Source organism: Pseudopipra pipra, chromosome 7 (assembly GCF_036250125.1).
Source record: "Pseudopipra pipra isolate bDixPip1 chromosome 7, bDixPip1.hap1, whole genome shotgun sequence".
Classification (NCBI taxonomy): Eukaryota; Metazoa; Chordata; class Aves; order Passeriformes; family Pipridae; genus Pseudopipra; species Pseudopipra pipra.
In genome coordinates this window covers 39,420,823-39,448,241 of record NC_087555.1, presented here as the reverse complement: position 1 = coordinate 39,448,241, position 27,419 = coordinate 39,420,823, and the positions used below count along the sequence as shown (strand labels likewise).

The 27,419-nt window shown below is 48.8% G+C and overlaps 1 protein-coding gene across 5 annotated transcripts in view; it reads right to left on the bottom strand.

Annotated features, from left to right (window-relative positions):
* The window catches only part of GPD2 (glycerol-3-phosphate dehydrogenase 2), a 57,686-nt gene that overhangs the window by 25,809 nt on the left and 4,458 nt on the right, over window positions 1-27,419 (bottom strand). For 4 of the 5 annotated variants that reach the window (XM_064661766.1, XM_064661762.1, XM_064661767.1 and 1 more), the window contains exons 2-6: window positions 21,768-21,874; window positions 16,692-16,857; window positions 14,819-14,943; window positions 13,642-13,739; window positions 12,604-12,767 (exon numbers count right to left, since the gene is read on the bottom strand). In XM_064661766.1, coding sequence (XP_064517836.1) covers window positions 12,604-12,767; window positions 13,642-13,739; window positions 14,819-14,943; window positions 16,692-16,857; window positions 21,768-21,869 — 655 coding nt within the window. In that variant the 5' untranslated portion in view covers window positions 21,870-21,874. Of the gene's footprint in view, window positions 1-12,603; window positions 12,768-13,641; window positions 13,740-14,818; window positions 14,944-16,691; window positions 16,858-21,767; window positions 21,875-22,380; window positions 22,400-27,419 lie in introns of those variants that run through there. The other variant, XM_064661764.1, reaches the window with a different exon arrangement.

The following is a 27,419-nucleotide window of genomic DNA, read 5'->3' as shown; positions in this document are numbered from 1 at the left end:
CGCCCCCACGGGGGTGTTTGCAGACACGGCCCCTCACCAGACACCGCGTGGGCAGCGCCGTGTCCGGCCGCGCGCCCCGAGGGCCTCCGCGGGCCCACACCACACACCCCGCTCAAACGGAGCGCTCCTGCCCCTTCCCCTCCATTGAGGAGCAGACAAACCACTCTCTTCTCCCCCTTTTCCCTTGTAATCCTGCTGTAACTCTGCACTCGTATCCAAGAATCCTTTTGACAATCCAGCTGCTATTAACCAACAATTCTGATTACCAAGTGAACACACAACACCCAACACCCAAAAACATCCTTTCACAGACTGTGTCAAATTTAGCTGGTTTTTTCTTGTACATTCCTTTTAACTTCCCAACATACAACATAAAAGCACCCAAAAGAGAGAAATAAGTGGACAAGAATTAATGAAGGATTCTTAACATATATCATTAAAGATTTATTACTGAAATTCCCTCGTTAAAGAAAACCAAGAGAGAGGCGGAGGGACCATGAGGGGAAGATGATTAATTACTCTGAAATACTGGCTTCACCTGAGACTTTTCCTATTTATTATTGCACTGAAGTTGGAGGCCTGGATGCTGGCTGGAAAGAATTACTATACATTGAAGGGGCCAGGCTCTGTGTGTCCTGAATAATTAATTTCCAAGCAGGCTAAACTTCCCGAGGTATGGTTCACTTCCCCACCTGTTCAGACCACTCTTATCACAGATGATACTGATAAAGTGATAAATTTGTAATAGATACTGTAGTTGATTTATGTTGCCAGCATCCCCAATGTTTAGTATAAATGGTTTATGTAAAGTTTGGTCCTTCGGATTCTGCCTGCACCATCTCCAACCCCTGTGCAAATCATCTGTTCCCAGCTAAAAGGGCAAAGTTATAAAGATGGGATCAATGGCCTCGCAGGCGCCGCCTCCCCTCCCCAAAGCCCTCATTCCAACCCAGCCCAGGCCCTGCAGCACAATCTGTCTTCAGCTACGAGAAAAAAAGTTACACTGAGTGTACAGAAACAGCAGCATGATAAAGCACCGATGAAGAAACAAACAGTAACTCCAATTCCACTCAGCAAACAATGCCCGGAATCAGCTGCAAAAAAGAACAGCAAAACAACTGAGCAAGATGTCAGGAAAAGTTGGGGATGCTCCATCACACAAGATGCACGAGGGGGAACAACCATCGGTCAGAGGTGGCAGGCAAAGCATTCTATAAAGGCACCAGCATTGCTGCTGCTGAGGTGGCAGGGAGGAGTAAATGACCTCATGAGGTTCACCCAGTTTAAGGCAGGGTTGAGAGAAGGAATACCTCGTGTGGAGAGGGAGTGATTGGTGGAAAAGGGCCAAAGGACAGCGACAAGCTGTAGTACAGCAGCTGCTTCCACAGAACAGCACACATTCCAAAGGAATCCAGTGTTCAAGGAACATGGACATGGCACTCAGCGCTCTGGTCTACCTGACAAGGTGGTGATCAAAGGTTGGACTCGATCTCAGAGGTCTTTTCCAACCTAAATGATTCAGTGATTCTGTAATCCAAGAAATGCTCCTCTAGCCCGAAGTCGAGGGCTTTCAGGGGCACAGTGTCCTGGAGACATCCCCCTTCATGGTGGTGCTGGATGTGGGGCCTGCCTGGCCCACAGGCACCACAAGGTTTGGCTGTGCAGGACCATGCAGCAGGAACAGCACCCCCAGACACAGCTCACCTGCAAACCCAGCCCTGGCAGACCATGGGCACAGGGGGTTCACTCCCTCGCTGCAGCAGGATCCTGGCCCAGGAGGGTTTCCTTAGTGACCTTCTGATCCTCCCTCTGTTCCTGCCACCAGCGCCCAAGGTGGCACCAACACAGACCAGAGTCCTCTGGCTACCCTGGGGTGGGGATTCATCCCACAGCAGCACAATTCAGCGTCAGCCAATATTAGCTTTGATCTACGGCAACTCTGACTGTTTAAATTTGGCAAGTTTGCCTCTGCCCAGATTTGTCACTTATTTGCCCAGAGCAAAAGCAATCCTGAGGAGCCAATCAGCAGAATAAATAATGTGTGAACGGGTAATTTCTATAAAGCCAAACTTCTAAGTAACCATTGTTTAGCAAGCCCCAAATCCAAAGGCTGCTCCTAAAGTCAGAGTGAGCTCAGGACATGCTCAGTGCACATGCTCAGTGCACTTCAGGATTTGTACCACTGTGTCCAAAACAACATTCTCCTGCTTCCTCTGAACCTCTCATCCATTTTCCCCTCATCATTATTCTGATATGAGAACCCCTGTGTTATTACTCACTCCTCAGCTCAGTCCAAAAGGAACTGAGTGCCCATGGAATTTATTTGCAGGAAGAGGACTGGGAAATAACCACTTCCTGATGAACTACACTGGTAGAAAAACCCACTGGCTTCAGATTGATGTGACCTACAGCATGGAGCCCTCAAGTATTGCATAGCATAAGTAACAGAGAGCTGGAGAGATCTGGATTTGAAGGGAATGAAGAGTGGCTTCCCAGCTTGGGAATTTATCATCTGTAGAGAACAACAGTGAACAGTTTGGGAGAGATAGGATCATAAGACAATGGCTTTATACTCAGGAACAGCTGGTTTTTGCCTTTTTGTTTGCTTAAGGCCCTCCAATTCACATGTGTGTGTTTTCCCCCAGATAATTACATTAAAATCCTGTACTCGATCAGAGAATCAGAGAATTAGAATATGCTGAGTTGGAAGGGACCCACAAGGACCATCCAGTACAACTCCTGGCCCTGCACAGACACCCCAACAATCCCATCCTGTCCCTCAGAGCACTGTCCAAACCCTCCTGGAGCTCTGGCAGCCTTGGGGCTGTGCCCACTGCCCTGGGGAGCCTGGTCAGTGTCCAACCACCCTCTGGGGGAAGAACCTTTTCCTGGGATCCAACCCTGGATTACCCACCCCAGCCAGCTCTGCATCCCTGTGCCTCACAGCAGCACTGCAGCTCCAAAGCCAAACAAAACAATGACCCTCCCGGCTACCAGAGGTGACCCCTCGGTGACACTTCGGGGGTTTCCAAGTGTTTAACCCAAAAAGTTATTTTATAACAACAGAATGGCTAAGACAAGTTAATCTGGCATCTTTCAGAGATGGGGACACTCCTGGAGATCTCCTAACTGCAGGCAACCCAGTGAAATGGTAATTGTGACATTCACCAGGAACAGATGTTCACCAGCACCCTGCCCTGGAGAGGTCACTGGTGTTCACTAACAGCCTGCCCTGGAGAGGTCACTGGTGTTCACCAACAGCCTGCCCTGGAGAGGTCACTGGTGCTCCAGTCCTGCTGCTCCCGGGAAGGCAGTCACACCTCAGCATCTTTGGGAGAAGCCTCTAAGAACCAATTGATGGAATATGCTGAGTTCTGTATGCAACTCCTCCCATGGCACCACTTGAGAATAAGAGGATTTTTAAATCCTTCGAGTTATTTCTAGCAAGGAAAACTGAAAGAATCATCCATCCCCTAATCCACTGTTGTCAACTGCTGTAATAAAGTGACAATAGAGAGATACTTTAACTTCTAAGGGCAGTCAGCCCAGCTCTTCCCAAAACACTGGCCGAAGTTCTTGCACTAAATTAACACTGCATCCTCTCAAAACCCCCTCACTCTTAGAAGCCACACTGCTGAGGGCATTTAGTGTGCAAAGACATTTTGAGTAAGTGTCTCCTACATCACGCTAAGCCCAACAGTGATGCCATTTGGTTTATAATTTCTTCTTTTTGTGTAATTTAGGAAAATTCTATTTTCACTCCTTAGTAGCAAACGCTGTATTTCTTTCTTCAGCCCCAAACAGACAATGTTTCCGTTGGCACTCACAGGATCCTCCCCCAGAGTGCACACAGTGTACGTTCAGTGTTATTTTTATCAGTGCTGAGCCCCAGCCAGGGAGTGGTAACAAAGCCCACAGACTGGAGAGGTTTGTTTGGGACTGGGTCAGGAGCATTGTGTGAAAACCAGAGCCTGAATGAGGCACTCTGGCAGTTCTAGTATGTTCTGTCTTGTGTCACTCTCTGACAACTATTACTGTTAAACCAACTCACAGAACCTCAGAATGGTTTGGGTTGGAAGGAACCTTAAAGTTCATTTTGGCTCCTCCTGCAGCAGCAGAGCTGTAACAGCTGGGCTTGCAGACTTCTGGCTTTAAGGAACAGGTTGGTCCCTGCAGCAGACACAAAACTCTCCTCACCTTTCCCCAGGTTACAGCCTTCCCTGACCAGGCACAGCTAGTCAGTGCTGGAGCTCGGGTTTGAGGGGAGGCAGCCACACAAGGAGATCTGTGACAGTCCCAATGAACCTTCTCGAGGGGGCAAATTTCCCCTGAGAACCACCTAGCAGGCTCCTTGAAAAGGAAAAACACGTTAAAAGAAATATAGGAATAAGACAAGTAGGCCTCCAGTGTGGTCACAACTCCAGATCCCTTTGCAGTGTAGCCACGCAAATAAGGGGAGTTTAGGTTTTTATGTTTCTTCTAAAAAGCTGAGGGAATAATGACAAGATAAACACCTGCAAATTAACTTGTTGCTTGTATGTTATTCTTTTATTGATACCAGTGAGCTCCACTTATTTAACTGGAATACTGAACTGAACTCACAGGCAGTCCATTGGTTTGGACCATTCCCAAAATCCAATCACCCAGCATCAAGATGGGGATATTACTGTGTAACCACAACACCACCATTCGTGGTCCCTCAAAGCACTGACATTCTAGAAGCTGTTTAAAAACAAGTGATATTCTTACCCCAGCCCAGCACTGGTAACTGCAGGCACACAGCAAAGCAACGCAGGAAACCAAACACTTCATGTTCAAAGTTTCCTCACTGTGTAGACAAATCTTACCCAAACCTCTCCAAAGTCAAGGCTGATGAGTGATTATACAATTATGCATGTACATTAGATACATACAATTACACATAACTAAGTTAACAGGACTACCATAAGTATAATTTTAAGTCAGTGCCTAATTGCATGGCCAGTTTTATCACAAGCATTAAGCAGGAACCCAGCAGCTGTTGGGTATATGGAAAGGCCTGCATCCCAGTTTGGCCAGATGAATCAGCTGGAGTGACTCAAAATTGTTCCAGACTTCTTTCAGAGAGACCTTGGCAAGTTCTCCTCCCCAGACACAATCAGAGTGAGTTCAGGGGAAACATCCACTTTGACTCATGAGTCACAAGTCACTACAATGCCCTCAGACCTGAACTATTTCTTTTTCTCTGGATCACACAAAACTGAAGTGGAATTTGCTGAAATCTCCCAGACTTTCAAGGATATGCAGCACTCACATCTTTGTTCCTGGCCTTCTCCAGAGGGACAAGCTGTGACTCAGACCCACCAGCCCCATCCCACTCACAGCACAGTGACAGCACACTGGCCTGGCCCTACAGCTCCTACAGCCACAGAGAACCCGAGCACTGCTGGGCCCTGGGTCACCTGTGCTGCTGCAGGGAGGCCCCAGCGGCTGGGAAGGACAATATGCACCTAAGTATGCACAGGAAATAACCACACACACCACATTTTAGCTCTCCCAGATCTGCCCTAAGATCTGGACACTTCCAGTCCTCACTGTGTAGGAGCTTTCATGGGAAGGGAAGCCTCAAGCCTGGCCTTCTGACAGGTGAATTGATTCCAACAGGTTCAAACTCAGATTTGAAACATCCAGTTTTAATAATCCAGCAGCATCCAGACATCCTAAATAATTTCTGGCTTCCTCCACTTAGCACCGTCTTAGACCATGAGAACTAAGCTTCCCTATTCTTGGAATCCCAGAACAGTTTGGGTTGGAAGGGACCTTAAAGCCTGTCTTGTCCCACCTCCTGCCATGGGCAGGGACACCTTCCACTAGCCCAGGTTGCTCCAACCTGGCCTTGGACACTTCCAGGGATGGGGCAGCCACAGCTTTTCTGGAAAACCTGTACCAGGGCCTCACCACCCTCACAGGGAAGAATTTCTCCCCAATGTCCAATCTAAATCTGCCCTCTGTCAGTTTAAATCCATCCCCCCTTTTCTAGTATGAATAGTTGCAAATTACATACAGAGTTATAAACAAAGGAACAGCACGAGCAAGAGGCAGGGAGTCCATAAAAGCCTTTTTTTAAGGAAGAAATCCCAATACCCTGTGAATGTCTGTCTGATCGAGTCTGCTGCCAACTTACAGCACAGAAGCTGAAACTCGTATGGAAACCAAGATCCCAAACCACAAAAATAAGCCACAATATCCACACATCCAGTGACAGACAAAATCTGGAATTCCGTCCCCGTGCTTTATAATTACGCTGTTTCCCACTTCCTTTGTGTCAGCCTTCAACCTGTCACTACAGTGCGAGTGCCGTGTCAGCGGCAGGAACAGCAGCGCGTTGAAATGGAACCAAACACTGTCACTGCCAGTTCATGGAAGAGGCACTGAGATGTCCCCGTGAGGGCCCGTCACGGCCGGGGACACGGCCGGGGCACCGCGGCCCAGCACAGCCCCGTGGCACCCACGGCTGCCAGGGAAACTCCATCGGGGCACACTTGGGTGTGCTTTGGTCCAGAGCAAGGCATGGATTCACCAGCCCGGTGTGCTGTGTTTGGCTGCCCACTGCTGTGTGACCCAGCAGAGCCCTCTCAGGGAACAGGACGTGGCAGGGGGGACACAGGGCCCTGCCAGAGCTGGAGAGAGGCAGCACTGCTCCCACGGATCACAGAATCACACCATCAGCAAGGCTGGGAGAGACCTTCAAAGTCATCTCCAACCATCAACCCAGCACCACCATAATCACCCCTAAACCATGTCCCCAAGTGCCACATCCAGGCTCCTCTTAAACACTTCCCTGAGCAACTTATTTCAATGCCTGGCCACTTTTGCAGTGAAAAAACTTGGAGGGCTTGTCCAATCTTACTGACTAGGTGATTCTGGGAAGATGAGCAATGTGTACCTTCCCAACCCTTCCCAGGGCCCAGGGCTGCCCATATGCTGACGGACACAGGGAGCAGGGGAAGGAGCAGGGGAAGGAGCAGGGGAAGGAGCAGGGGAAGGAGCAGGGGAAGGAGCAGGGGAAGGAGCAGGGGAAGGAGCAGGGGAAGGAGCAGGGGAAGGAGCAGGGGAAGGAGCAGGGGAAGGAGCAGGGGAAGGAGCAGGGAGCTGTGCAGGTGTCCCATCACCCCTTCCCTCCTCAGCCACAGCAGGGAGCAGGGCACCTGCTACCTACCGACCCAGCCCTGAGCTCCCGTAAAACACACCCCCCACAGCACAGCACAGCTCCTTCCCTTCCCCTAAAGCCAGGACACCCCAGGGACCACTCAGATGTTTGTGCCACAATGTGCCAATAACAGCGTTTTGCTCAGGAATAATCTTAAATCTTTTTGGTAACATGATCTGAAGAATTATTCCCCGTTCACTTCTTAAGGGACACAAACCCCATCCTTTGCTTATACGAGCATTAAAAAAAGAGAAGAGAGAGGCCTGGAATTCACTGGAATATTCATCATTTCCAACCTTAAACCCACAGCGTACAAACAGACGAATCCAGCAAGTCAGAAAGCAAAGCCAATTTAATCTGTGGCTCCCCTGAGGTAAATGTAGTTCACAGTCCTGCCCCCACCCCAACCTCAGCCATAATCCCTGCTTCCTGGAGGTACGAAAGCACTGGAGTGAGGAAAATTCTGCAGCAGGATATAATGATCCAAAATGACAGGGACAATAATGACAATGAATTTCATGTCTTCCAGTCATGAGCTGGGGATGCTTGACTGGGCTGACTTACACAATTAAATTGTTACAGGTACAGCAGGATGCAGTTACCATCCGCCAGCTTTTGGGAAGGAGCCTCCAGCGCAGGGAAGGGAGCGCTGCGGATGCACGGCCCTTCTGTCGGGAGCAAAGGGCTCATCCTGCAGGGACGTGGCTAAGCCTGCACCTCTGACAGAGGCAAAACTGGGTTAAAGATGCAGCTGGTTCAGGCCATTGATTTTATCCCTTTTGAGAAGGATAAAACAGCTCTGACGGGCAAAGCACGGCGGGACTCGGCAGCAGCACCGGCGAACGGAGACCCACGGGTTGTGCCAGGGATAACTGGGGTTATCCTGGATCCCCACTGCTGCTCCTGCCAGTACAGCAAGGAAAATACTCTGGCTGCTGTGGGTTTTCACTGTACCTGCAACCCAGCAGAGGCAGCCAGAATTCCCCTCTGAATTCCTCACATCCTGCCCGTTTCCTCCAGGGTTTCACAGACAGCTCTATTTTATGGAACACAGGACAAAATGTATTGGAAAACAAGAGGTTATGGAACATACACAGAGTATTTCCCTGGTTATACCCATGGTTAGTGTGCCTGCAAGGCTTCTCCCACCCATCTAGCCTCAGGTTTGAAATACCAAGAAATGTGAGGAGCTGTGTATTTAAAATCACCTATGGAAAGTATTTCTAGTGACAAACTGTCAGAGTTTTTATACCCAGGGAAGGAAAAACAGCCACAGAGTTGTCTGTAATACCCCTATTACAGCTCAACATCTCCAAATATCCATTTGTCAAACATGAATTATAAAGCTATAACATTTCATAATTCAGGACACACTCAAATCCTAGGAAAAATAGCTACAAGAGCCTAAATAAAAAAAAGCATTTATTCCATTTTTGACAGCTTAATGAATGCCCTACTCTTTTGCATTGATTTTTGTGTGTGTCTGTGTGTGCCTGGGAAGGATTTCTCAGGGGGTTTGCTGTAAACAGGGAAAGCGAAATCCTCTGCCAAGGCTTTTTATACCTTTAAATAACCTCCATATTAAAATATTTCAGGAGAGAATGTATACAAAACTACTGAGAATGCAAAAAAATAAAAGCCAACTACTTACATCCCAGTAAACATACTGGAAATCTGTAGAACAAGACATTAAACAACCCAATCCCCTGATGTGGCAGAGGAGTCCAAGAAGTAGCATATGTTAATTCCTGCTTTCAGGAAACAGCTGGAAATTCAGAGAGCGGGGTCAGCAAAGTTCTAAAATCTTAAATTCGTGACTGATCCTGGAATACAAATGTTCCTTACGCACCTGAAGGCTCATCTTGCAAGAAAAAAACATGTTAAAAATGTCTGCAAGCACCTAGAAATAGAAAAATAATGTATCTTAAAGAAAACCGTGCCACTTGGAATTGCTGAACACCTTACATTGACACATGCTGGCCAGCTGGATCCCTGCTGTAATGGCTCTCCTAGTTTTTACCATAATAAACTCTATATAATTCAAATGGAGATGAATTCTTCCCTTTAAAGGGCTTTGGAACAATCCTGCCCTGGTCCTGAGCCAGCCCAGCCTCTCCACTGTGCCTCTTCCCCAGTTGTCCCCGAGCCCCCTAAGTGGATCTGACAGATTCCTGCTCACATAGCAGCCGCCTTCTCCCCCCAAAATGTTGCCTCTTTGCTATTCAGGAGTATCCTCATACCAACAAATGCTAAATGCAGTCTGACATGTCCCCCTAAGAAACAAACTTGTAAGTTGTGGCTTCAAAGCAAACCTTGAATAAATAGGACACGTTGTGTACACCCCGGCTAACATCCAACATATGCTTTGGCTTCCCGATGCTCAGGCAGAGCAGGAATAGCCTCTGGACAAGGCTGTGATTTGCTCTTGCTGGTACTCCCAACATTTATAATGTACCATTTTTTTTTGCCTGTATAAACAATTTAGAAGATGTAATGAAGACGACCCCGGCGCCGTTTGGGAACAACATCCTCATGAATTATGGATGGCTGGACGTGCCACCGGCCCCACCACCAATTGCAGCCCCACACAAAGAGCAGTCCCGGGCTTCCCCCTGCAAAGGCACGGGGCCACCACCGAGGCACAGCTGGGCAGGGGCCTGAGCACAGAAATCACTGCCTCACACACCCAGGATTTTTAATTCTCCCCTTCGGTGCTGGGCATCGACACCTGTGATCGTTACCAGCCCCCTTATTAACAACCACAGGGACAAGGGATGATGGACAGGAGGAAAGGAAAGCGGGAAAACAGGGGAAAACTACCTTTAACTGCAGTTACAAAAACAGTCAAGACCAATTTATTGACTAATTATTTAGGGAAGAGACAAGGGATGGACAGAGAAGACAAAGATATCACTGACTTTAAGACTTGTATTTTTTTCTTTGTCGTTATTTAATGCTCTATTTTATGACTAATCATTCTGAAAGTACTAAAAGCAGCTTAATTCCATTTATTACCCCCTTCTCTACTTTCAGTTCAATTCCCTTTCCCTTTGTCCTCCATTCCTCTGGATTTAGGGTGTGAAGTGTAGCATTAAAATTCAAGCATAATGATTTACAAGACCTAAAGGGTGCCTGCTGAAACATTATGGCTTAAAACAAATTTCCTGTGGCCAGAACAGGTTAACTGATCAGGATAAAACAGCTCATGTGCTCCAACCCCCCCAGTCCAGCAAGCCCAGGGGCTGACCTGCAGAGGGGGCACTGCAGGCAAAACTGAGTCGAAATGTGGACGTTCAGAACTGATTTAACATTTCAGTTGGGAAGTCTTCTGCATTAGGTGCAGCATCAAAGCACCCAGATGTGTATTATCAACACACAAACTTCATCCCTTTCAGAACCACTTTATTCTTCAGGGAAAGTGAGGTTTGGTGGAGCTTTGAGAGGTTTTTCAATTTTTTATCCCTGCAAAACACCAGTTCTTTACATTCTGCCTAAACCTGGGGATAACTAAGCTGTATCTTATAAAGAAACCAAAATAAGGCAAGACATACAATATTTTTTCTTTTCTATTTTACACTTCTTCATTTCCAATATTTAGAGTCTGGGTTTGTTTTCTTTTGTTGGGATGGCACCAAAACCTCCAGAGACATCTCCCAGTCACTCAGAGCCCTGCCCTGCTGGTGTTTGCCATCAAAGCCCAATCTTTAGATTTATTGCAACACTGTTCAAAATAACTATTCATCCAGGAAACCTGAGGACTAATTTTAGGGCTATCCTGAAAGGTGCATCTTTGGAATGTTGGGAGTAGTAAATAGCCACGATACAGCCAAATTATTTATTTAATCATAAAAAACTTCACTGGATTATAAACAGATTTCAAGCTATAGTGCTCTTCTGAGGAGTGTAATTACAGCTAAGAGAACCACTCCATTCTTCTGGCATGCTCCTGGGATCCCTCAGAGCAGGCTAAGGGATAGCTTAGGATAAGGAATAAAGAAATCTGAATTCCTTCTTTGTATCTACAGCAGCTGTACAAGGGTACAGTGTACAAAACCCACCACATAATCCCACAGCAAGTTTTGCTTCCAAAAACCCCTTATTTCCTCGAGACCTCAAAAATAAGACAGATGAGATGCAGCTCCCTCAGAGATAGGCAAAAATCAAGTCCATCCCTTAAATGCCACCCTCCTCCCAAACAAGAACCTGCACACACGTATTCCCACACATACATAGGAATTATTCCCACACATACATAGGAATTTTTAAGGTTTTTTTCCAGCTGCTGGGCTCTGTCTGAGACACCTGCAATTACCAACATCAGCTTTAGCCAGAAGCCTCACAAGCACTACTGGAGCCCAGCGTGTTTCCAGAGTCCCTCCCAGGCCAGAAGCCCCTTTGATGAGCTGATGAAGTGTAAATGCAGTCCTACAAAGGGAAAAGAACTCCCTTTGTAACCCATCTTGTGTAAAGGTCTTTCTGCTGCCAAAAGGTCAGAAACCACACCTTCAGGTACAAACTAACCAGAAAGGTACCACTGGGGAAGTAAATCAGCACTTCAGTTATTTATTTTGGAGGGATCCTCCAAGCCTGCAAGGAATCCATGGCTTGTTGCCTTATCCAGAACACGGCAGGATATTCTGATATTACCTGTCTTGCCCCATGTCCAAGGAAGCCTTACCAAACTTTCTGTCCTGGAAGTGGAAGAGGAGGAGGAACACCACCAATCTGGTGGGACAGCACACCAGCCTGCTGCAATGAAGAGCCAGTCCACCTTCTAGGAACTCTTCCTCTCCAGAATCATTAATTAATTATTTAATTATTAATTAAATAACCTGTTATTTAAAGGGGTTTTAACAGAAACCATTCATGTCTTATGGCAATCTCTAGTCTCTGATTGTAATTACCATGAATGCTCTTTTTGCAGAGCAACTAATTTTACTGATGACATAAAAACTAATTGATCCAGGCCTCATCCAACCCAGAGTGAGAAGCACAACCACCTCATCCAGATCCAGGTTAGAAGTTGTCTGCACAGTGGAAGTGCCACAGCAACCCACTGGACATTGCTGGAACCATCAGATTTTCCTGACTTCTTCCTCAAGAAGAAGTGTTCAATCCAAGAAGTGCAGAGCACCATGCCCAGCTGGGAAGTTTCAGGGAACCACCAGAACACTTTCACACGGCACTACACCCACTAGCCAAGAAAACCAATATATTTTCTCTTACCTTCAGTAAGCTACTGTCACAAAAACATAATTTACCTACCAAACTCACGCTCAAGAGGCAAGCTGAATCCTTCAGGCTGTTGTTCTTCCCTTTAGGGGCTCAATGTACAGGACCTGCAGCCTCACCCCCGTGTTTCTGCCCCCAAACCCAGCACGACACGAGCACTGGAAGCACAGAGATCAACGTACCATCGTAGTAGACAATAGCTCCAACCAGCTTGTCCTTGCGCAGCATCGGGAACAGCTCCAAGGCTCTTGACTTGGTGAGGACGTAACTTCTCTTCAGGCACTGGCTTCCTGCCACCAGGTCATAGAGCTTTATCCCAACCCAGTAGTAGGGCAGCTGCCACCACCTGCATGGAAAAAAGTACCCAGGAGGTGAAAACAATGAAGAATTTAGAGGCACATGCACACACTGTTATTGTAGCACAGAGCCTGTTGAGTAACAGTGTGTTGTATTACACCAGTTTTACCTCCTACCTTCACACAAGCTCCTGGTACCACAATGTAATGTAAATACTCAAGTCTGAGGTATTGTTTGCTACTGTTTTCAACAGAGCTGCTCACTGCAGCGAGTCAAGCAGATTCAAGGCTTTGTTTGCTCTAGAATTAGGATCTAAACTGGCTTTTTGTACTTCAGGACCACATAAATGCAGTCAATCACTCACCTATGTGAGCTCCAGGTTTTACAAGCCCCTTCCACTAAAGTCAGGAATAATAAAGTCAGGAAGGATCTTAATAAAATTAAGATCATTCAGCAAAATCTCCCTGCTCTAAGTAGCCTGTTCCAGTGAGTAACTGTACTCTGAGATCTGAAAACCTAACCCAAAGCACTGAGACCCTGTTCCCCAGAGGAGAAGGAAACTGCTCTCTCCATACCCAAGCAGCCTGTGGCCATAGGGATGAACACCACACTGCTGAGAACACTGTGATGGGTGTGCTGAAGGTAAGGGTGTACTGAGAGAATAGCAAACAACATCCTGGGAATGAGAATTCTTTCCAGCTGCTCCTAACTGAGGTGCTGGAAGGGCCCCGAAGAGCTGCACCTCAAAGCAGCCTAAGAAACCTTCATGTTTCTACAGTCCAGCAACATCTCACCCACTGGAGGGCAGAGCTTGTGACAGCTTTGGGGACGTCCTTTGGGAAAGGGGACCTGGGAACTTCTCCAGGGACGTGGATTGCTTGTCAGCAGGCAAGGGGAAGGGGAGATGGTCGAGCAGAGCTTACTTGTAGATGGGCAGCATGATGGGCAGCGGAGCGGAGAGGTGAGGGGCACTCTGCAGCAGGTGGGCACGCTCCTCCAGAGCCTCCTTCACCATCCTGTACTGCAAACAGAGAGCCAGGTCAGCCACACCCCCCAGCTCCAACCCACGGGCAACACTCAGCAAGGAACCTCATCAAAGCCAACACCTCACACCATTGCCACTCGCCTTCCAGAGACACACCGAGAGCTGCTGGAAAACTCAACAGTTGAGGAAAACCATTCCCGAGAAAATTAAGCTTCAGTAATTTAATCTTAGTGTCTTGGCAGGTCAGTTGGATAATTTCTGATTTGAACATAAAGCACACTAAGCCACACTGCCCTAACGATGGGCAGGAGGCACCTGGGAGGGCTGGAACGTGTCCCACAACACAGCTTCCAAGCCAATTCCCACAGTTAAATCCCACCCTCACTCCAAGCTGCAAATGCAGAAGGGTTCTTCTCCAAACTAATCAATGTACATCAACATGAAGTTGTTCTTAGGCAAAAAGGTTGGTTTCTACATCTGGATAACTGCACGGTTTAGATATTTTCCCCTGAAAATCACCATTTCTGTAGCAGTGCTACAACCGCCAAAACATACTTTGAGAGGTTTCAATGGGAAGACAGTGCAATTCCTCAAAACAGGAATACCAGGCTTCCAACAACACAGGAGTACACAAAAGCATTTATATATAATCACTCATTTACCATATTTTCTTTCCCCTTGCCAAAATACACCTCTTATTTACCATCTTTTCCCCTATGACAAAATAAATCACTCATCAACAATATTTTTTCCTCATTCCAAGTTAAATCATTCCTTTACTATGTTTTCTTTCCCCATTCCAGAACAAGGACAGACAGACCCACTCCCCCAGATTCTGATCATGACAAGCAGAAAGCTCTTTTTATTCTGAGACCAGCCCTGTCCCTGCCTTCCTGGCCCCAGATGCACAAGGCCTGGCCACTGCACTGCCCACCAGAGAGCTGAGCCAAGGCAGCAGCCTGGAAAGCTCCCCAGGAGAAGACACTTCCCATGCACAGTGGCTGTGGCACACAACAGTCAAGGAGTGGAAAAAATCAAAAGGAGATCCGGATCTAACTGGGACAGGGGAAGTGCCTACCAGAAATCCTTGCTTAACAACCAGCACAAACAATTACCTGCTCGAAATCCAACTTCATGATGGCCTTCTGGAGGTACCTCACCCCACCATGGATCAATTTAGTGCTCCTGCTGCTGGTCCCCGATGAGAAATCATACCTTTCTAGAAGGGCTGTTTTTAGTCCTGTGTTACCAGAAAACCAAATTAACTTCTTAAATTACACAATTTGTATGTAATTCATTAAAGACACTTCTCTAGGGTAGAGACAATCACAAGAAAAATTACTCTGTACATGGATGAATTTGTATTCAAAGTGTAGTGCACTGTCTATATTGTAATGAAAAATTTTAGCCTCCTTCCTGAGGGAAAAGTCAAACCAGAACTTAAACAGAAGCACATTAAAAGCTGGATATTTCACAATGGAAAGGCATTACAGCACATTACAGGGGCACGCTCCCGCAAGCAAATGAGAGCTTGGATGAGAGCAGGGACAGAGGGTTTGCATGGACACTTCCAACTCCTTGCAGCAGAGAGCTCTACACCTCTTGCACTAACAATTTAAACAGCATTCCAGAGAGGGAGACAACTGACAGCTTTGCTTGCTTACAGTTTGCCTGAGGTGCCCAAAACCAGGCGAGAGCTGGCCCTGGGCACCTTCAGGGAGAGCTCACCAGGGAATGTGGGCACACCCAGAATTCTGACACAACAGGAAATATCTGATCAGGCTTATCACAGAATCCTTTGGGTTGGAAAATCCCTCCAGGATCATAGAGTCCCCCCTGTGCCCATCCCCACCTTGTCCCCCAGCCCAGAGCACTGAGTGCCACGGCCAGGCCTTCCTGGGACACCTCCAGGGCTGGGCACTCCAAACCTCCCTGGGCAGCCCCTGCCAAGGCCTCACCACCCTTTCCATGAGAAATTCCTCCTGATGTCCAACCTGAGTCTCCCCTGGCACAGCCTGAGGCCGTTCCCTCTCCTCCTGTCCCTTGTTCCCTGGGAGCAGAGCCTGACCCCCCCTGGCTCCCCCCTCCTGTCAGGGGGTTGCAGAGCCAGAAGGTCCCCCCTGAGCCTCCTTTTCTCCAGGCTGAGCCCCCCCAGCTCCCTCAGCCCCTCCTGCTGCTCCAGACCCTTCCCCAGCTCCATTCCCTTCCCCTGGCTCCAGGCCCTCAAGGTCTCTCTTGTCATGAGGGGCTCAGAACTGGACACAGCACTGGAAGTGCCTCAGCAGTGTCCACCAGAGATTTTAACATCTACTGGTCTCCCAAAACTTTTCAGTCCTTAAAAAAAATATCTAATTATTACTAGTAACTTCCAAAGATCAGAGCAATATATTTTTGTCAAATGTGACTTAAGATTAATGGACACAATCAGAAAAAATTTGGTGAAGATTTATCAAACACATGAAAAGCAAAATTTGTTGTTAAGTGAAGCAAACACAATAAAAGAGCAAGTTCCATGAACGAACAGCAACGAGAGGCAACTCATTAACCAAATGCCCAGGAATATTTCACACCTCAGAAATCTCCTGACATAATCAGAATATCCAAGAAAAGGATAAACAGAGATTAACTGTAATAATTTCTACCTGCTTTACAGCTGCCTTTTCTGCCACAGCACACTGGTGGCAGCTCCAGTGCATTTGCTTAAACTCACCTTCCCTCGCCCTTTCCCCAAGTTAAGGCTCCACAAAAAGTTAACATCAACCCTGCTGTTCTGGAAGCATCTGAAACCAGTTACCAGCTAATGCCCCAGGGTGGGGCAATGGGGATCTGCTGTATGGACCTTCTTCAAGTTCCCTGTACCTTCTGAGAGCAGAAGTTGTATAACCAGCATTCAGGGCACACCTCCTCTACCTTCGAGGAGATTTGAAAAGCCAGTCTTATAAGTTTATTATAAAGAATAAGCCTGCAACTGAACTTCCAGGCCCTTACCTCTGGTGGCTGCATCCAGAGCACAGCCACAGCCTGTTGCTCCTCCTCCTATGACAATGACATCAAATTCACTGTTGGTTTGCAGGGCCAAAATCTGCTGTTCTCTGGTGGGGAGCTGGTTCTTCACTGGGACAACCTCTGCAGCCTGAACCTCCACCAAGGCACCCTGCAAAGATTAAACACAGCCCACGATAAAGGGAAATAAAGGGAAAATTAAGATTTAGGAAAACCCAAGTTTGGCAATTCCCAGCATGACCCCTGTTTTTTCCCCAAACACAGCGCTTGTGGCTGCCACGGGCTGCCATCCTTCCCCCAGCCCGGCCCTCCTGGGGCACAGCCTCACCTGAGCTGCATTAAGTGCTCATCCCCCTGTGCCCAGGCTCGACTGCAAACGCTGGGAACAAAGGTCTCCTCATTAGGAGCTGTTTAAAGCCAGCTCAGCCCTCAAACAGAGCCGAGCTCCCGGCGCTCCAGGCACACACAGACAGCGGAGCAGGGAAGCAGGGAGGTGAATCCTGATGAGTCTCCCCTCGCTCTCCCTCCCGTGTTTACACAACAACATGTGGCTGCTGGCAAAGATCACCGGGTGAGGGACAGACTTTGGGTGCTTCAAGAAATTCAGCTGCCACGTTATTCACTTGGCCATGCAATTCTTCCCATTCCCACCTATTGCTGCCTCCTGCCCTGCTCTCTCCCCTGCCCTGGCCTCTCCAGCAGTGCTAAAAGCTTTTATATCCCACAAAGTATTGTAGAAACATAGCACAGAATCCCAGAGTGGTTTGGGTTGGAAGGGATCTCAAAGCCCATCCTGTTCCACCCCCTGCCATGGGCAGGGACACCTTCCACCAGCCCAGGTTGCTCCAAGCCCTGTCCAACTTGGCCTTGGACACTTCCAGGGATCCAGGGGCAGCCACAGCTTCACTGGGCAACCTGATTTTACATCTCAGAGGGGTCCATCCAGGGATGAGGAGTCCACAACAGTATGGAACAGTGATACAGTTCCAGTACCTGTTTTTCCAGGGAGTCATGGACACAAGGATGGAGACAGTGAGAGGATCCAGCTGTTCCTGTCTCCACTCCTTCCTTGGTGGCTCTAAGACATCCCTCTGCCCTGTGCTCCACAGAGGTTTGCTGTGAGCCTCCAGCCACGGCTCTCAGAGCTTCCCCTCCCAAAAGGGGACAGGACTTGAAGCACATCTAAGTTTTCCTGTTGAACACCCAAACATGCTCTGATTGCAGAGCCAAGGTTGGCTCCTGCTCCCCCTGGGTGAGCTGCTGCTGCAGCAGTGCTGGGTCATCCCAGTGAGTGCAGCCAGGCAGCTGCTGCCAACTTCCCAGCTTCCCTAAACACCACCCTGCGACTCCCAGGCAGCACTGACCAGCAGGACACCGGGAAGACTAAAACCACCTGTGGCTCAGTCTCACACAAGTTTTGGCTGGCCAAGCTCAGTTGGTGACCTTTAGAGAAGGCAAAATCCCCACCTCCAAATTAGCTTTGCACCGGGTTTCCAGACAATATTCCAGGTGTACAACTTAACTTCAGGAAAATAAGAGAACACCAGAAAAGCCAAACTCAGAGTACAAGAAGTACTGGTGTCAGTCGGGTTTGACTCTATGTTTTGGTTTGATTTTAAACACATTTTTTACAACAAATGGCTCAAAGCAGAACCAGAGCAGAGTCCCCAGCATCCAGCCCCTGGTATTGCCAGAGTCTGGAGATTAGCCCTGGAATATAAGCAGAGTGATTAGCACCAGGAATTGATATAGATATGATGCATCTTGCTGTCAATTAAATGGGGGAGTGAAGAAAAGCTGCACACAGGGATTCCATCTGCAGTAACGTGATTAGTTTGGCAGTGAACAAGTGTGTTTACTGAAATAAGCAATTGCTGTTTATATCTACAATTTCTCAGGCAAGAGTTCCCTGAATGGTTTTGATTACACTCTTAGTGAGAGGAATTTAGTTTGGCAGTTTGAATTTAATCATCAAGTTATAAAGTGATCTAGTAATCCATAAGCCAGTGCTCTTGTTAATTTGCTACTGTAAATCTCCAGGTAGGTTTGCAGAGTCAAATTCATCATCCTTATTCTCTCAAACAAAAAAAAAAATCAAGTAATTAAAACTCCCCTAAGCAGCCCCCAATGCATTATCATATTATCTCACTACTGGATTCACCTTGCTGAGCAATTTCCACTGACCAACAACGCACTTCCACACAGGGAAGAGAGGACTGGGAAAGGACAACAATGTCTTACAACTCCACACCAAAGCAGTGCCTTTCCCCTTGGTGACTACAGGGAGGGAGGGGAAGAAAAGCTATCAGTGTTTGCCAGCTCGACTTGGCACATCCCAGAACACCCCATCAATTCAGTCAGGAAGCAAGAGGATCTGTACTTCCACCTCTCTGTCACCACTGGTGTTGAAGTGCTGGTGGAACAGCTGGCAAAGGCTCACTGTGTCCCCTGGGCATTCCAGGGGCTGAGCATTTGGGCCAAACCACGGGCCCAAACCCAGACTGGTTTGGGTTGGAAGGGACCTTAAAGCCCATCCAGTCCACTCCCTGCCATGGGCAGGGACACCTCCCACTAGCCCAGGTTGCTCTAAGCCCCATCCAACCTGGCCTTGGACACTTCCAGGGATCCAGGGGCAGCCACAGCTTCTCTGGGCAACAAGAGGTTTATATTTACAGTGGTAACACTGAGAAAATATCAGTCTACACACACTTCTGCTTTACCTAGAAGCAGTTCTGGAGGGACCAGTTTCCTCAGTCCCTGCACCACCTTCAGCTCCAGCCAGTGAGGCTGCACCAGCCTGACCAACCTCCACAAGGGAATGGATATTCCATGTGAAAGCTCCACTCCTGGGTGCTCACTGAACGAGGTTTGGCTTGAGTTAGTGTCACTCCTGCTTATTCCCTCACACACAGCACTGTGCTTTCCCAGCCTATTAATTCAGTGACTATCCCAGGGATCAGGTTACTGGAAAAGACACCAAAGTGCAATATCCATCTATCAGCTCCTGAGTTAAATCCAGCCACAGTTCTGTCATGTCAACACGTGTCCCCATCTTCCCTTTGCTCAGCAGGGACCATGTGTGGTCAGGAAACCCAACACACAACCAGGGCCAGTCACTAACTGCTGGTACAGCTTCACATGCCGTACACAGACACATGTTCCCTGCATGGATTGCCTCATAGGAAGGAATTCCTCCCTGGGAGGGTGGGGAGGCCCTGGTACAGGTTGCCCAGAGAAGCTGTGGCTGCCCCTGGATCCCTGGAAGTGTCCAAGGCCAGGTTGGACGGGGCTTGGAGCAACCTGGGCTGGTGGAAGGTGTCCCTGCCCATGGCAGGGGGTGGGATGAGGTGAGTTTTAAGGTTCCTTCAAATCCAAACTGTTCTGGGATTCTGTGATTCAACTGCAGTTGCAGAAACGTGCTCCAAAATGTCAGCACACGTGTGCATACAGGAAAATCAGCTGGGATGAGAATCAGTTGGGATCTTGAAAACCAGGACAGACCTGGATCAGTGGAGTGTTTTGTTTCCAGGGTGTAAACACTTGACACACGGCCAAGGTTAGGGGTGCTACCTGTGCCACTCTCCTCCCAGCACACCCAGCAAGGACAACTTCAACTTCTCCATCAGCAATCACCAACACTCCTCTCTTTCAGTGGACAAACACTCCCTAGTGCTCCACTGAAAATCCAAATGATCCTTTTCTGACTGATCCCACACCACAGGTTTAGAAACCATGGGGACAAGTGGTTCTGTCATTTTGACACCAAGATGACATTCAGTAAAATCCTGGGGTTCAATCACTCTCTGGAAGTTCATAATGGCCATCCATTCCCAAAAAATGGGAATTCCCTGAATTCTGAAATACTAAACATGCAACAGTGAGCTCTCCAGGTGACTTTTCCTTTCCAACTCCTTCTCTTATTTAACAGCCCTAAAATTTGCAGCTGCCATTTCTGGCAGTACTGAAGCCAGGCTGTGAAACCCTGGGATAAAGACTCCAGAGAGAGTTCAAAGCAGCACTATCAGCTCCAAGCAAGGCAGGAAGCACCATGGGGACCTCACTTGAGAGCTGGGGTTTATTTTCTGCAACAGTATCTGAAGCCATAAGGATCCTGGCTTATCCACTTCCCAGCTAGGCTCCCCAGAAATGACTCATCTCATTCCCAGCTGTTCCTCCTCCCCACAGAAACAGCCAGAAGAAGGATTTAAAAGCCATGTAGATGTGGCATGTGGGGACAGGGGTCAGTGGTGGCCTTGGCAGTGCTGGGGGAATGGTTGGACTCAGTCTGAGAGGGCTTTCCCAGCCTCCACAAGTCTGTGGGTCTGTGATGGAGGAGTTAAAGAGCATGGCCACGCTGACCCTGCTGTGAGGAGCAGACATCCCAGGGAAGCCTATTTTCTACAACAGCAAGATCCAACACACAGACTGGCACTGCAATCTCCTGCACCTTTCTGCTCCCACTGCTGGACTGTACCAGCAGGTCTCCAGCACCTTCCCTGCCTGCAGGGAATGAACTCTGCCTGTGCCACAGTGACCTCGAGCACAGCCCTGCAGTGACCCCCGAGCTCACCAGTGCCTGGGCTGTGCCCACCAGGGACAACAGCAGCTGTCCCACAGACTGCCTTGGCACAGATCCTGCCCCCAAACTGCTGCCAGCCCCATGAACTGAACAGGAGGTGGCACTGCCACTGTTTTGGAGCCGAGATGTTCAGAGGTAGTGCTGGTGGTTTCACTTCCACATTCTAAGCTTGAAAATACTGTCCAGACTCAGCGCTTATACTCCCACCAGGACTTTCCACTCCTCCCACAACCAAGTAAAACCCCCAGTAGCACCCAAAGGTCACTTTTTAAGCATGAAAAATGATTTACAAGCACCACACTTCCCCACCAGTCACAGACCCACGCCAGTGAAGCAGCTTTAATGCCAAGATCAGTGCCTGCCAAACCAAGCCAAGAGGCTCTTGGCACCCCTCACCAAACCAAACCATTCCTACGAGCCTGACATACGCTCCGACAGATTTTAAGTTTCATATTTTATCAGAAATCATAATTAATACTTACGTGTTTGTTTCTATACTGAGAAAATTGAGAGAGGCCAAAAACTGTTGCTATGGCACCTCCTCCAATGAGAGCAGTTCCTTTCACTGCCTTCCGAAATGCCATTTTTACTGGAAGAAAAGAAGATAAAAATTAAATCAGCAGATTTACCATGTCAGAATCTGGGCTACACAGGAGAGACCATTTGCAGAAACTAATGACAATGTTGTGACAAGTTGAAATTTAGAGTAGCAATGTCTTAATTAGCGATTTTCATTGCAATATTAATAATTTCTAAACAAAGTCTAGACAGAGGCAAGCCAGAGTGCTCTGGTGCTTGCTGTGAAAGCTGAATGACAAGAGTATTCAGCTCTGAGGAGATTTGTACACACCCCCACAGTGACACTCCTGTCTGTGATGAGTACTTCCAACACCATGGCAAAGGCAGACCAGGAACAGCCTGTCCTCAGCCATCAGGGCACCAAATCCTTGTCCCAACACCCCAGTGGATCTGCTCCACAGCATCACCCTTAGCCACCCTCCCATCCCATTGAACTCCTGCTACAACCCCATTAGCCTAAGAGCACTCCATCCTGCTTTCCAGCCGGGAATTACACACCAGCACAGCCCGTCCTACCCCGGAATGGTGTCTGGTCAGGACGCGGGTCCCTCAGCGAGAGGCAGCAGCACAGACAGGGACAAGACTGAGCGGCTGGAAAGCAGCACAGCACTTTATCATCCAGCTCCAGAGGGTTTAAAACCAGCCCTATGTGGGTCAGGCTAATTCTTAATAGACCCAGTGTTCGGATCCTGAATGAAAAATTTGCATGGGACTGACCTGAATCTTAAGCAGGCACAACCTACTCCATCTTCCCCGGCCCGTGGGGCTCGTGTGGTGTTGGAGACAACACACACCCCATGAGAGGGACTCCTGTCAGCATTCCGGGCCCTCCGGACACGGACACACCTCTGTCCAGGGCACAGCCTGCCCCAGCACTGCCCAGATAACAGATTTAGCACCAATAAAGCTTAAAGCAGACATGGGCAATGTGTGCAGCCCCGTGCCAAGAGCGGGACACCAGTGGATTGACAACACGGCAGGAGCAGCTCCGGGGCAGGAGCAGGGGGCCAGGGCAGCTCCCCATCCCAGGGCTGGGCTGGGGGTCCTGCAGCCTCCCCTGAGGCTTGTCAGGACACAAACACACAACCAGGGCACTTCACTGACCTGCTCATGTGCCTGCACATGCCATGCACAGAGACATGTTCCCAGAATGGATTGTCCCAAAGGACAATCCCTTCCCTGGGAGGGTGGGGAGGCCCTGGCACAGGTCGCCCAGAGAAGCTGCGGCTGCCCCTGGATCCCTGGAAGTGTCAAAGGCCAGGCTGGATGGGGCTTGGAGCAGCCTGGGCTGGTGGAAGGTGTCCCTGCCCATGGCAGGGGGTGGGACTGGATGGGCTTTAAGGTCCCTTCCCACCCAAACCTTAACCTCATTCCTGTAAGCACAGCCAACACTCATCCCTGCTTCCTGTGCCCTTGCTTAGACCTCTCCTGACACTTTGAAAACCAGGGACATACCTGCCAGAGTTACACCATTACCCTTTCATGGAATTAGAGCAGCACACAGTACACAAACCACTGACTAAAAGCCCCAGTGATCATCGTCTACACCAGCTTGCTTTAAAAAATGCAGCTTCCTAGACAGCTCTGAGGGTATTTTTCTTTCAACAAGAAAATCATTATCTTAGGACTGCGAGTTTTACTGGGCCTTTTTAATAGGCATTTTATCAGTACTTGTAAAAAACCAAAAAAACAACCCCCCTTCCAAGTTTTTAAAACTGAAGAAATATTGTAGCTGTTTGACCTTTACGCCTTTAGTTTTATATTAAAAAATATTACTGCATCAGCCTGAATCTATAGTTTCTCTCATTGTCAATCACACTAGAAATGTCACTGTATATATGACTGAAAAAAACAATCAAAAATCCCCCGAAGTTGTGTAGTAGATTTCTAAACTGTCTGTGGGACAATTCTGCACAGCCTGAAATCAATCAGGAGAAATCAACTCCATCCTCACTCCAATACTGAGTTACAGACACCTTCTGCTGTATGGCAGCACCCAGCACTCTCTACTGCCAATTCAGGCCATTAACTGTCCCTGTACGTATCAAAAAAGGACAGCCAGCCTTCAGAATTTAATTAATTCCTTTATCCCCTTCACAGCAACTCAGGGAACAGCAATGGCGAGCGCTGGGCACGACCACGGTGCGGCACACAGGGAATAGGGTCAGGACGGCTCCCAGCAGGAGCTGACCCTGCTCTCACTGGGGATACAGCCACCCTAACCACACTGAAGGGACACTGGATGTGCCACAGAGAACAGTTCTGCCACTGTGATCGTGCAGGTAACATTTATAACACACACAGGGGCTGGGTGCTGGCTGTACAGGAGGGATCTCTGGCCTCAGCCCTCGGAAGGGGCTCCCCTCTGCTCACCCCACACCGGGGGCGTGTGGCATTAGCTCTCCTCAGAGCTGAGAGCCCGATTACAGACAATTCTCCAGAGAAAGGAACTCTCCCAGGAGCCCTGCTGCTCAAATTGCCACATCAATCTTGCTCACCATCCCTGTGAGAAGCTTATTCAGGGACAAAAAGGAAAACAGGGCTTAACATAAACCACTCCAGCGCAAAGCCAGACAGGCATTCCAACCTGCAGATGGGGCTTTTACACCTGGAACAGCTCAACTGCATCCCAGGAACCCAGGAGCCCACATCTGGGAGGTCTGAGCAGATGTGTCTGGATGAGCTTGGGGCATTAGCAGGGGCTGCAGAGCCTGGACAGTCCTCTGGCACCGACGTGCCAGGCTGGCCTGGGCTTTGCTGGGGCACAGAACATCTCCTGTGGCTTCCCCTGGAAAGGAACAGCACTGCAGGTGGGAAATGGCACATCACAAGGATGGATCAAACGCTGCCCCAGCAGCCACAAAGCCAGAGGGAAATTAGAGGCTCCAAACACACACTTGTGGGGTTTTCCTCCAGCGCTGTCCCAGACGGCTGGGAAAGGCTGCTGTTGGCTCTGAGCAGGACACACCAGGGCACAGATGAAAGGGGAAGGAATGCAGCTCATGTGGTTCCCAGGGAAGAGCCTATGCTTCCAAACCCCTCCTTTTCTGCGAGCAGGTACTGAAACCTGCTTCTCTTCCAAGCTGAGATCAATAGCTTGTGACGGCAATAGAATTTTATTTTAATGGCAATTATAACAGCAACCAGCATGAGAAGCACTACAGTCAGAAATAAGTCATCTTTCCATCACACAAATATTCTGAGTCACCTTTCAAACCAGCTCAAGCAGGGTACAGTGTTTTAGTGCTGTCAGCACCATCTGACACTGTAAATCTGCATGTTAGCCTGACTCTTGGTTTTGATAGAGGCCATAAATGGCACCTTTGGACCCATGCCCTTGCTTGGAGGGTGGGCTGAGGTCCTTGACAGGCTCTAGAACAAGCTGTGGCAGGAGCAGGAGCCCTTGACTGGCACGGGAGGAGCCAGGGGCATGTGACAAGCAGCGGGTATTGCACAGAGTTATCTGTCCAAGGAGTTCAATAACCCCGGGGAACAGTTCCCAGGGAACCAGCTGAGCGTTGGTAAAGATTCACAGGGACAAGACATTAGCTTCAAGTGGAACTAAAGGTTCCTGATAACAAGAAACAGCCTTTAAACTTGAAAGGAAACCAAGAGGCAGGGGGAGTTAGTCTATGTGAAACAGAAATTACACAAAAGATTTGTCAGCACAAGTTCCCACTTTCAGTTTCCAAAAGTTACAAAAGTTAATAATACAAACCACCTCGCAGTAGGAACTGCTCCCTCCTCAGTGCATTCCTTAACCAGTAGCTCAGCATACAATAGTCACTTCCAGAGGAGTGTCCCACTCCAGATCCAGGCTGGTGACCAGCTCCCTGCCCCAGCAAGGTCCCTGGTGACCTCACCAGCTAACAGACCCTGGGCCTCCTGTGTCACAGGCAAGGGCTCCCCTTCATCCTTTAACACACTCCTTACACTGCTCCACTTTCAGCCCCATGGTTCAAACCCTAAAACCTACAAAGCACCGTTTATATTCTGGTTTTCAAAGAACAGATTTCAACACTTGTCATCAGCAGAGGCTTCAGAACAGAGCACCCCACGTGCCAAACCTCGGCCACGCGCAGCCCTCATCAGGCTGGACCTCATCAGGCAGGACCCATGGGAGGGACCTGCCTGCCTTCCTTCCTTCCTTCCCGTAATGCCTGGCCCAGGCAGCTGCCAGATTGTTGGCTGGCTGTCATCTGGAGTTGTGTAACCCACTCCCACCCCAGACAACAGCTGACTGAAAGGGAAGCACCGCAATCGCCAGCACTCCTGTACTCAGGTACTTCCTAAATAGGAGGACATGGGGCTGGATCTGAGCAGCACACAGCCAAAGCTGGGGGAAAGAACGAGAGGAATGAGGGCAGGGTGGGGAATTCAGCCCCAGAACCACGAGTCAGCCCAAAGCAAGAGGATGGTTTCGCAGCAGAGAAGGCACAGATGGATCCAGGTGGCAGAGCTCCGCCGCAGGAGCGCGTGCCACCATCAGACACGGAACCCGGGGAACTAAGAGAAGAAACCCAATCTGTTCTGTTGTACATCCCCGTGCTTTACAGGGCCATTACCATGGAATCCGGGTGCTTCGCATTCCATCTCCACCGAACACATCTAATAAAGTGAGTCACTCAATGCAAGACTTAAAAATAGAAAACTTATAATCATCTCCACTACAGTTTGCATAACTTGCCATTGGAGCATCATCTAATCCCGTCTTTCCCCTTCCTTCCCACAGCCTCTCAGGTAAATTTGGGATGATGAAAGGCCCAGGCTGATGTCCCTCCGGGCTGAGCAGAGTCCTGAACTGGCCCTGCTCCTTCAAACAGCTGCAGTCCTACCGTCAGCTCCCTCTAATCCAGCTCTCATCCATCTTGAAGGACTACTTAGCAGGTGGCCATGGTGACAGAGCAGCAGTAAAGCCACAGTCAGTTCTGACTGCGAGTAACTTCAGCCCTGAAAGCTGTACTGCTCTGTTACTGGCAGTTTGCAGGGTGTGTCAAGGCAGGAAGAGGCCAAATAATGAGAAAAAAGGGATGTAACCAGAAAATAACCCAGTCAGCACCCCCTTAACCAAGTCACCCACCAGCTGTCTCTCATTTACCTTTGAGAAGCTGGGAGTGGTTAATGTTACACAGGATGCCAGGCCAGACTAACTGATTAAAGCCTAAACCAGCCCAAAGCGGAGATGCTTCCCCTGCAAGGCAGATCTCTGATGAAGAACAACACATCCAAGGAAGAGTTCTGGTGGGACCCAAACGCAGCACAGCAGTGTCCACCCTCCAGAGCTTCTCCTAAAGCCCCCGATGGTTTTCCAGGTTCTCAACACAGGTTTGGGCTCTGTAATTAAAGTCATTATCCAAGAACCACCCCTCAAACCAAGCACAGCATCATAACCCACAATACCCAGACAGCTCCCTGGGTCAGTGGTCCCTTTCAGTCCCTGACCACCCCACAGGTTAGTAAGTTCCTGCATACAGAATTCAAAACCTCAACATCCCCCCAGGCCACTCAGCCCTGACAAGTGGAAGCCAAGCAGCACTTTACCATATGGGGAAAAT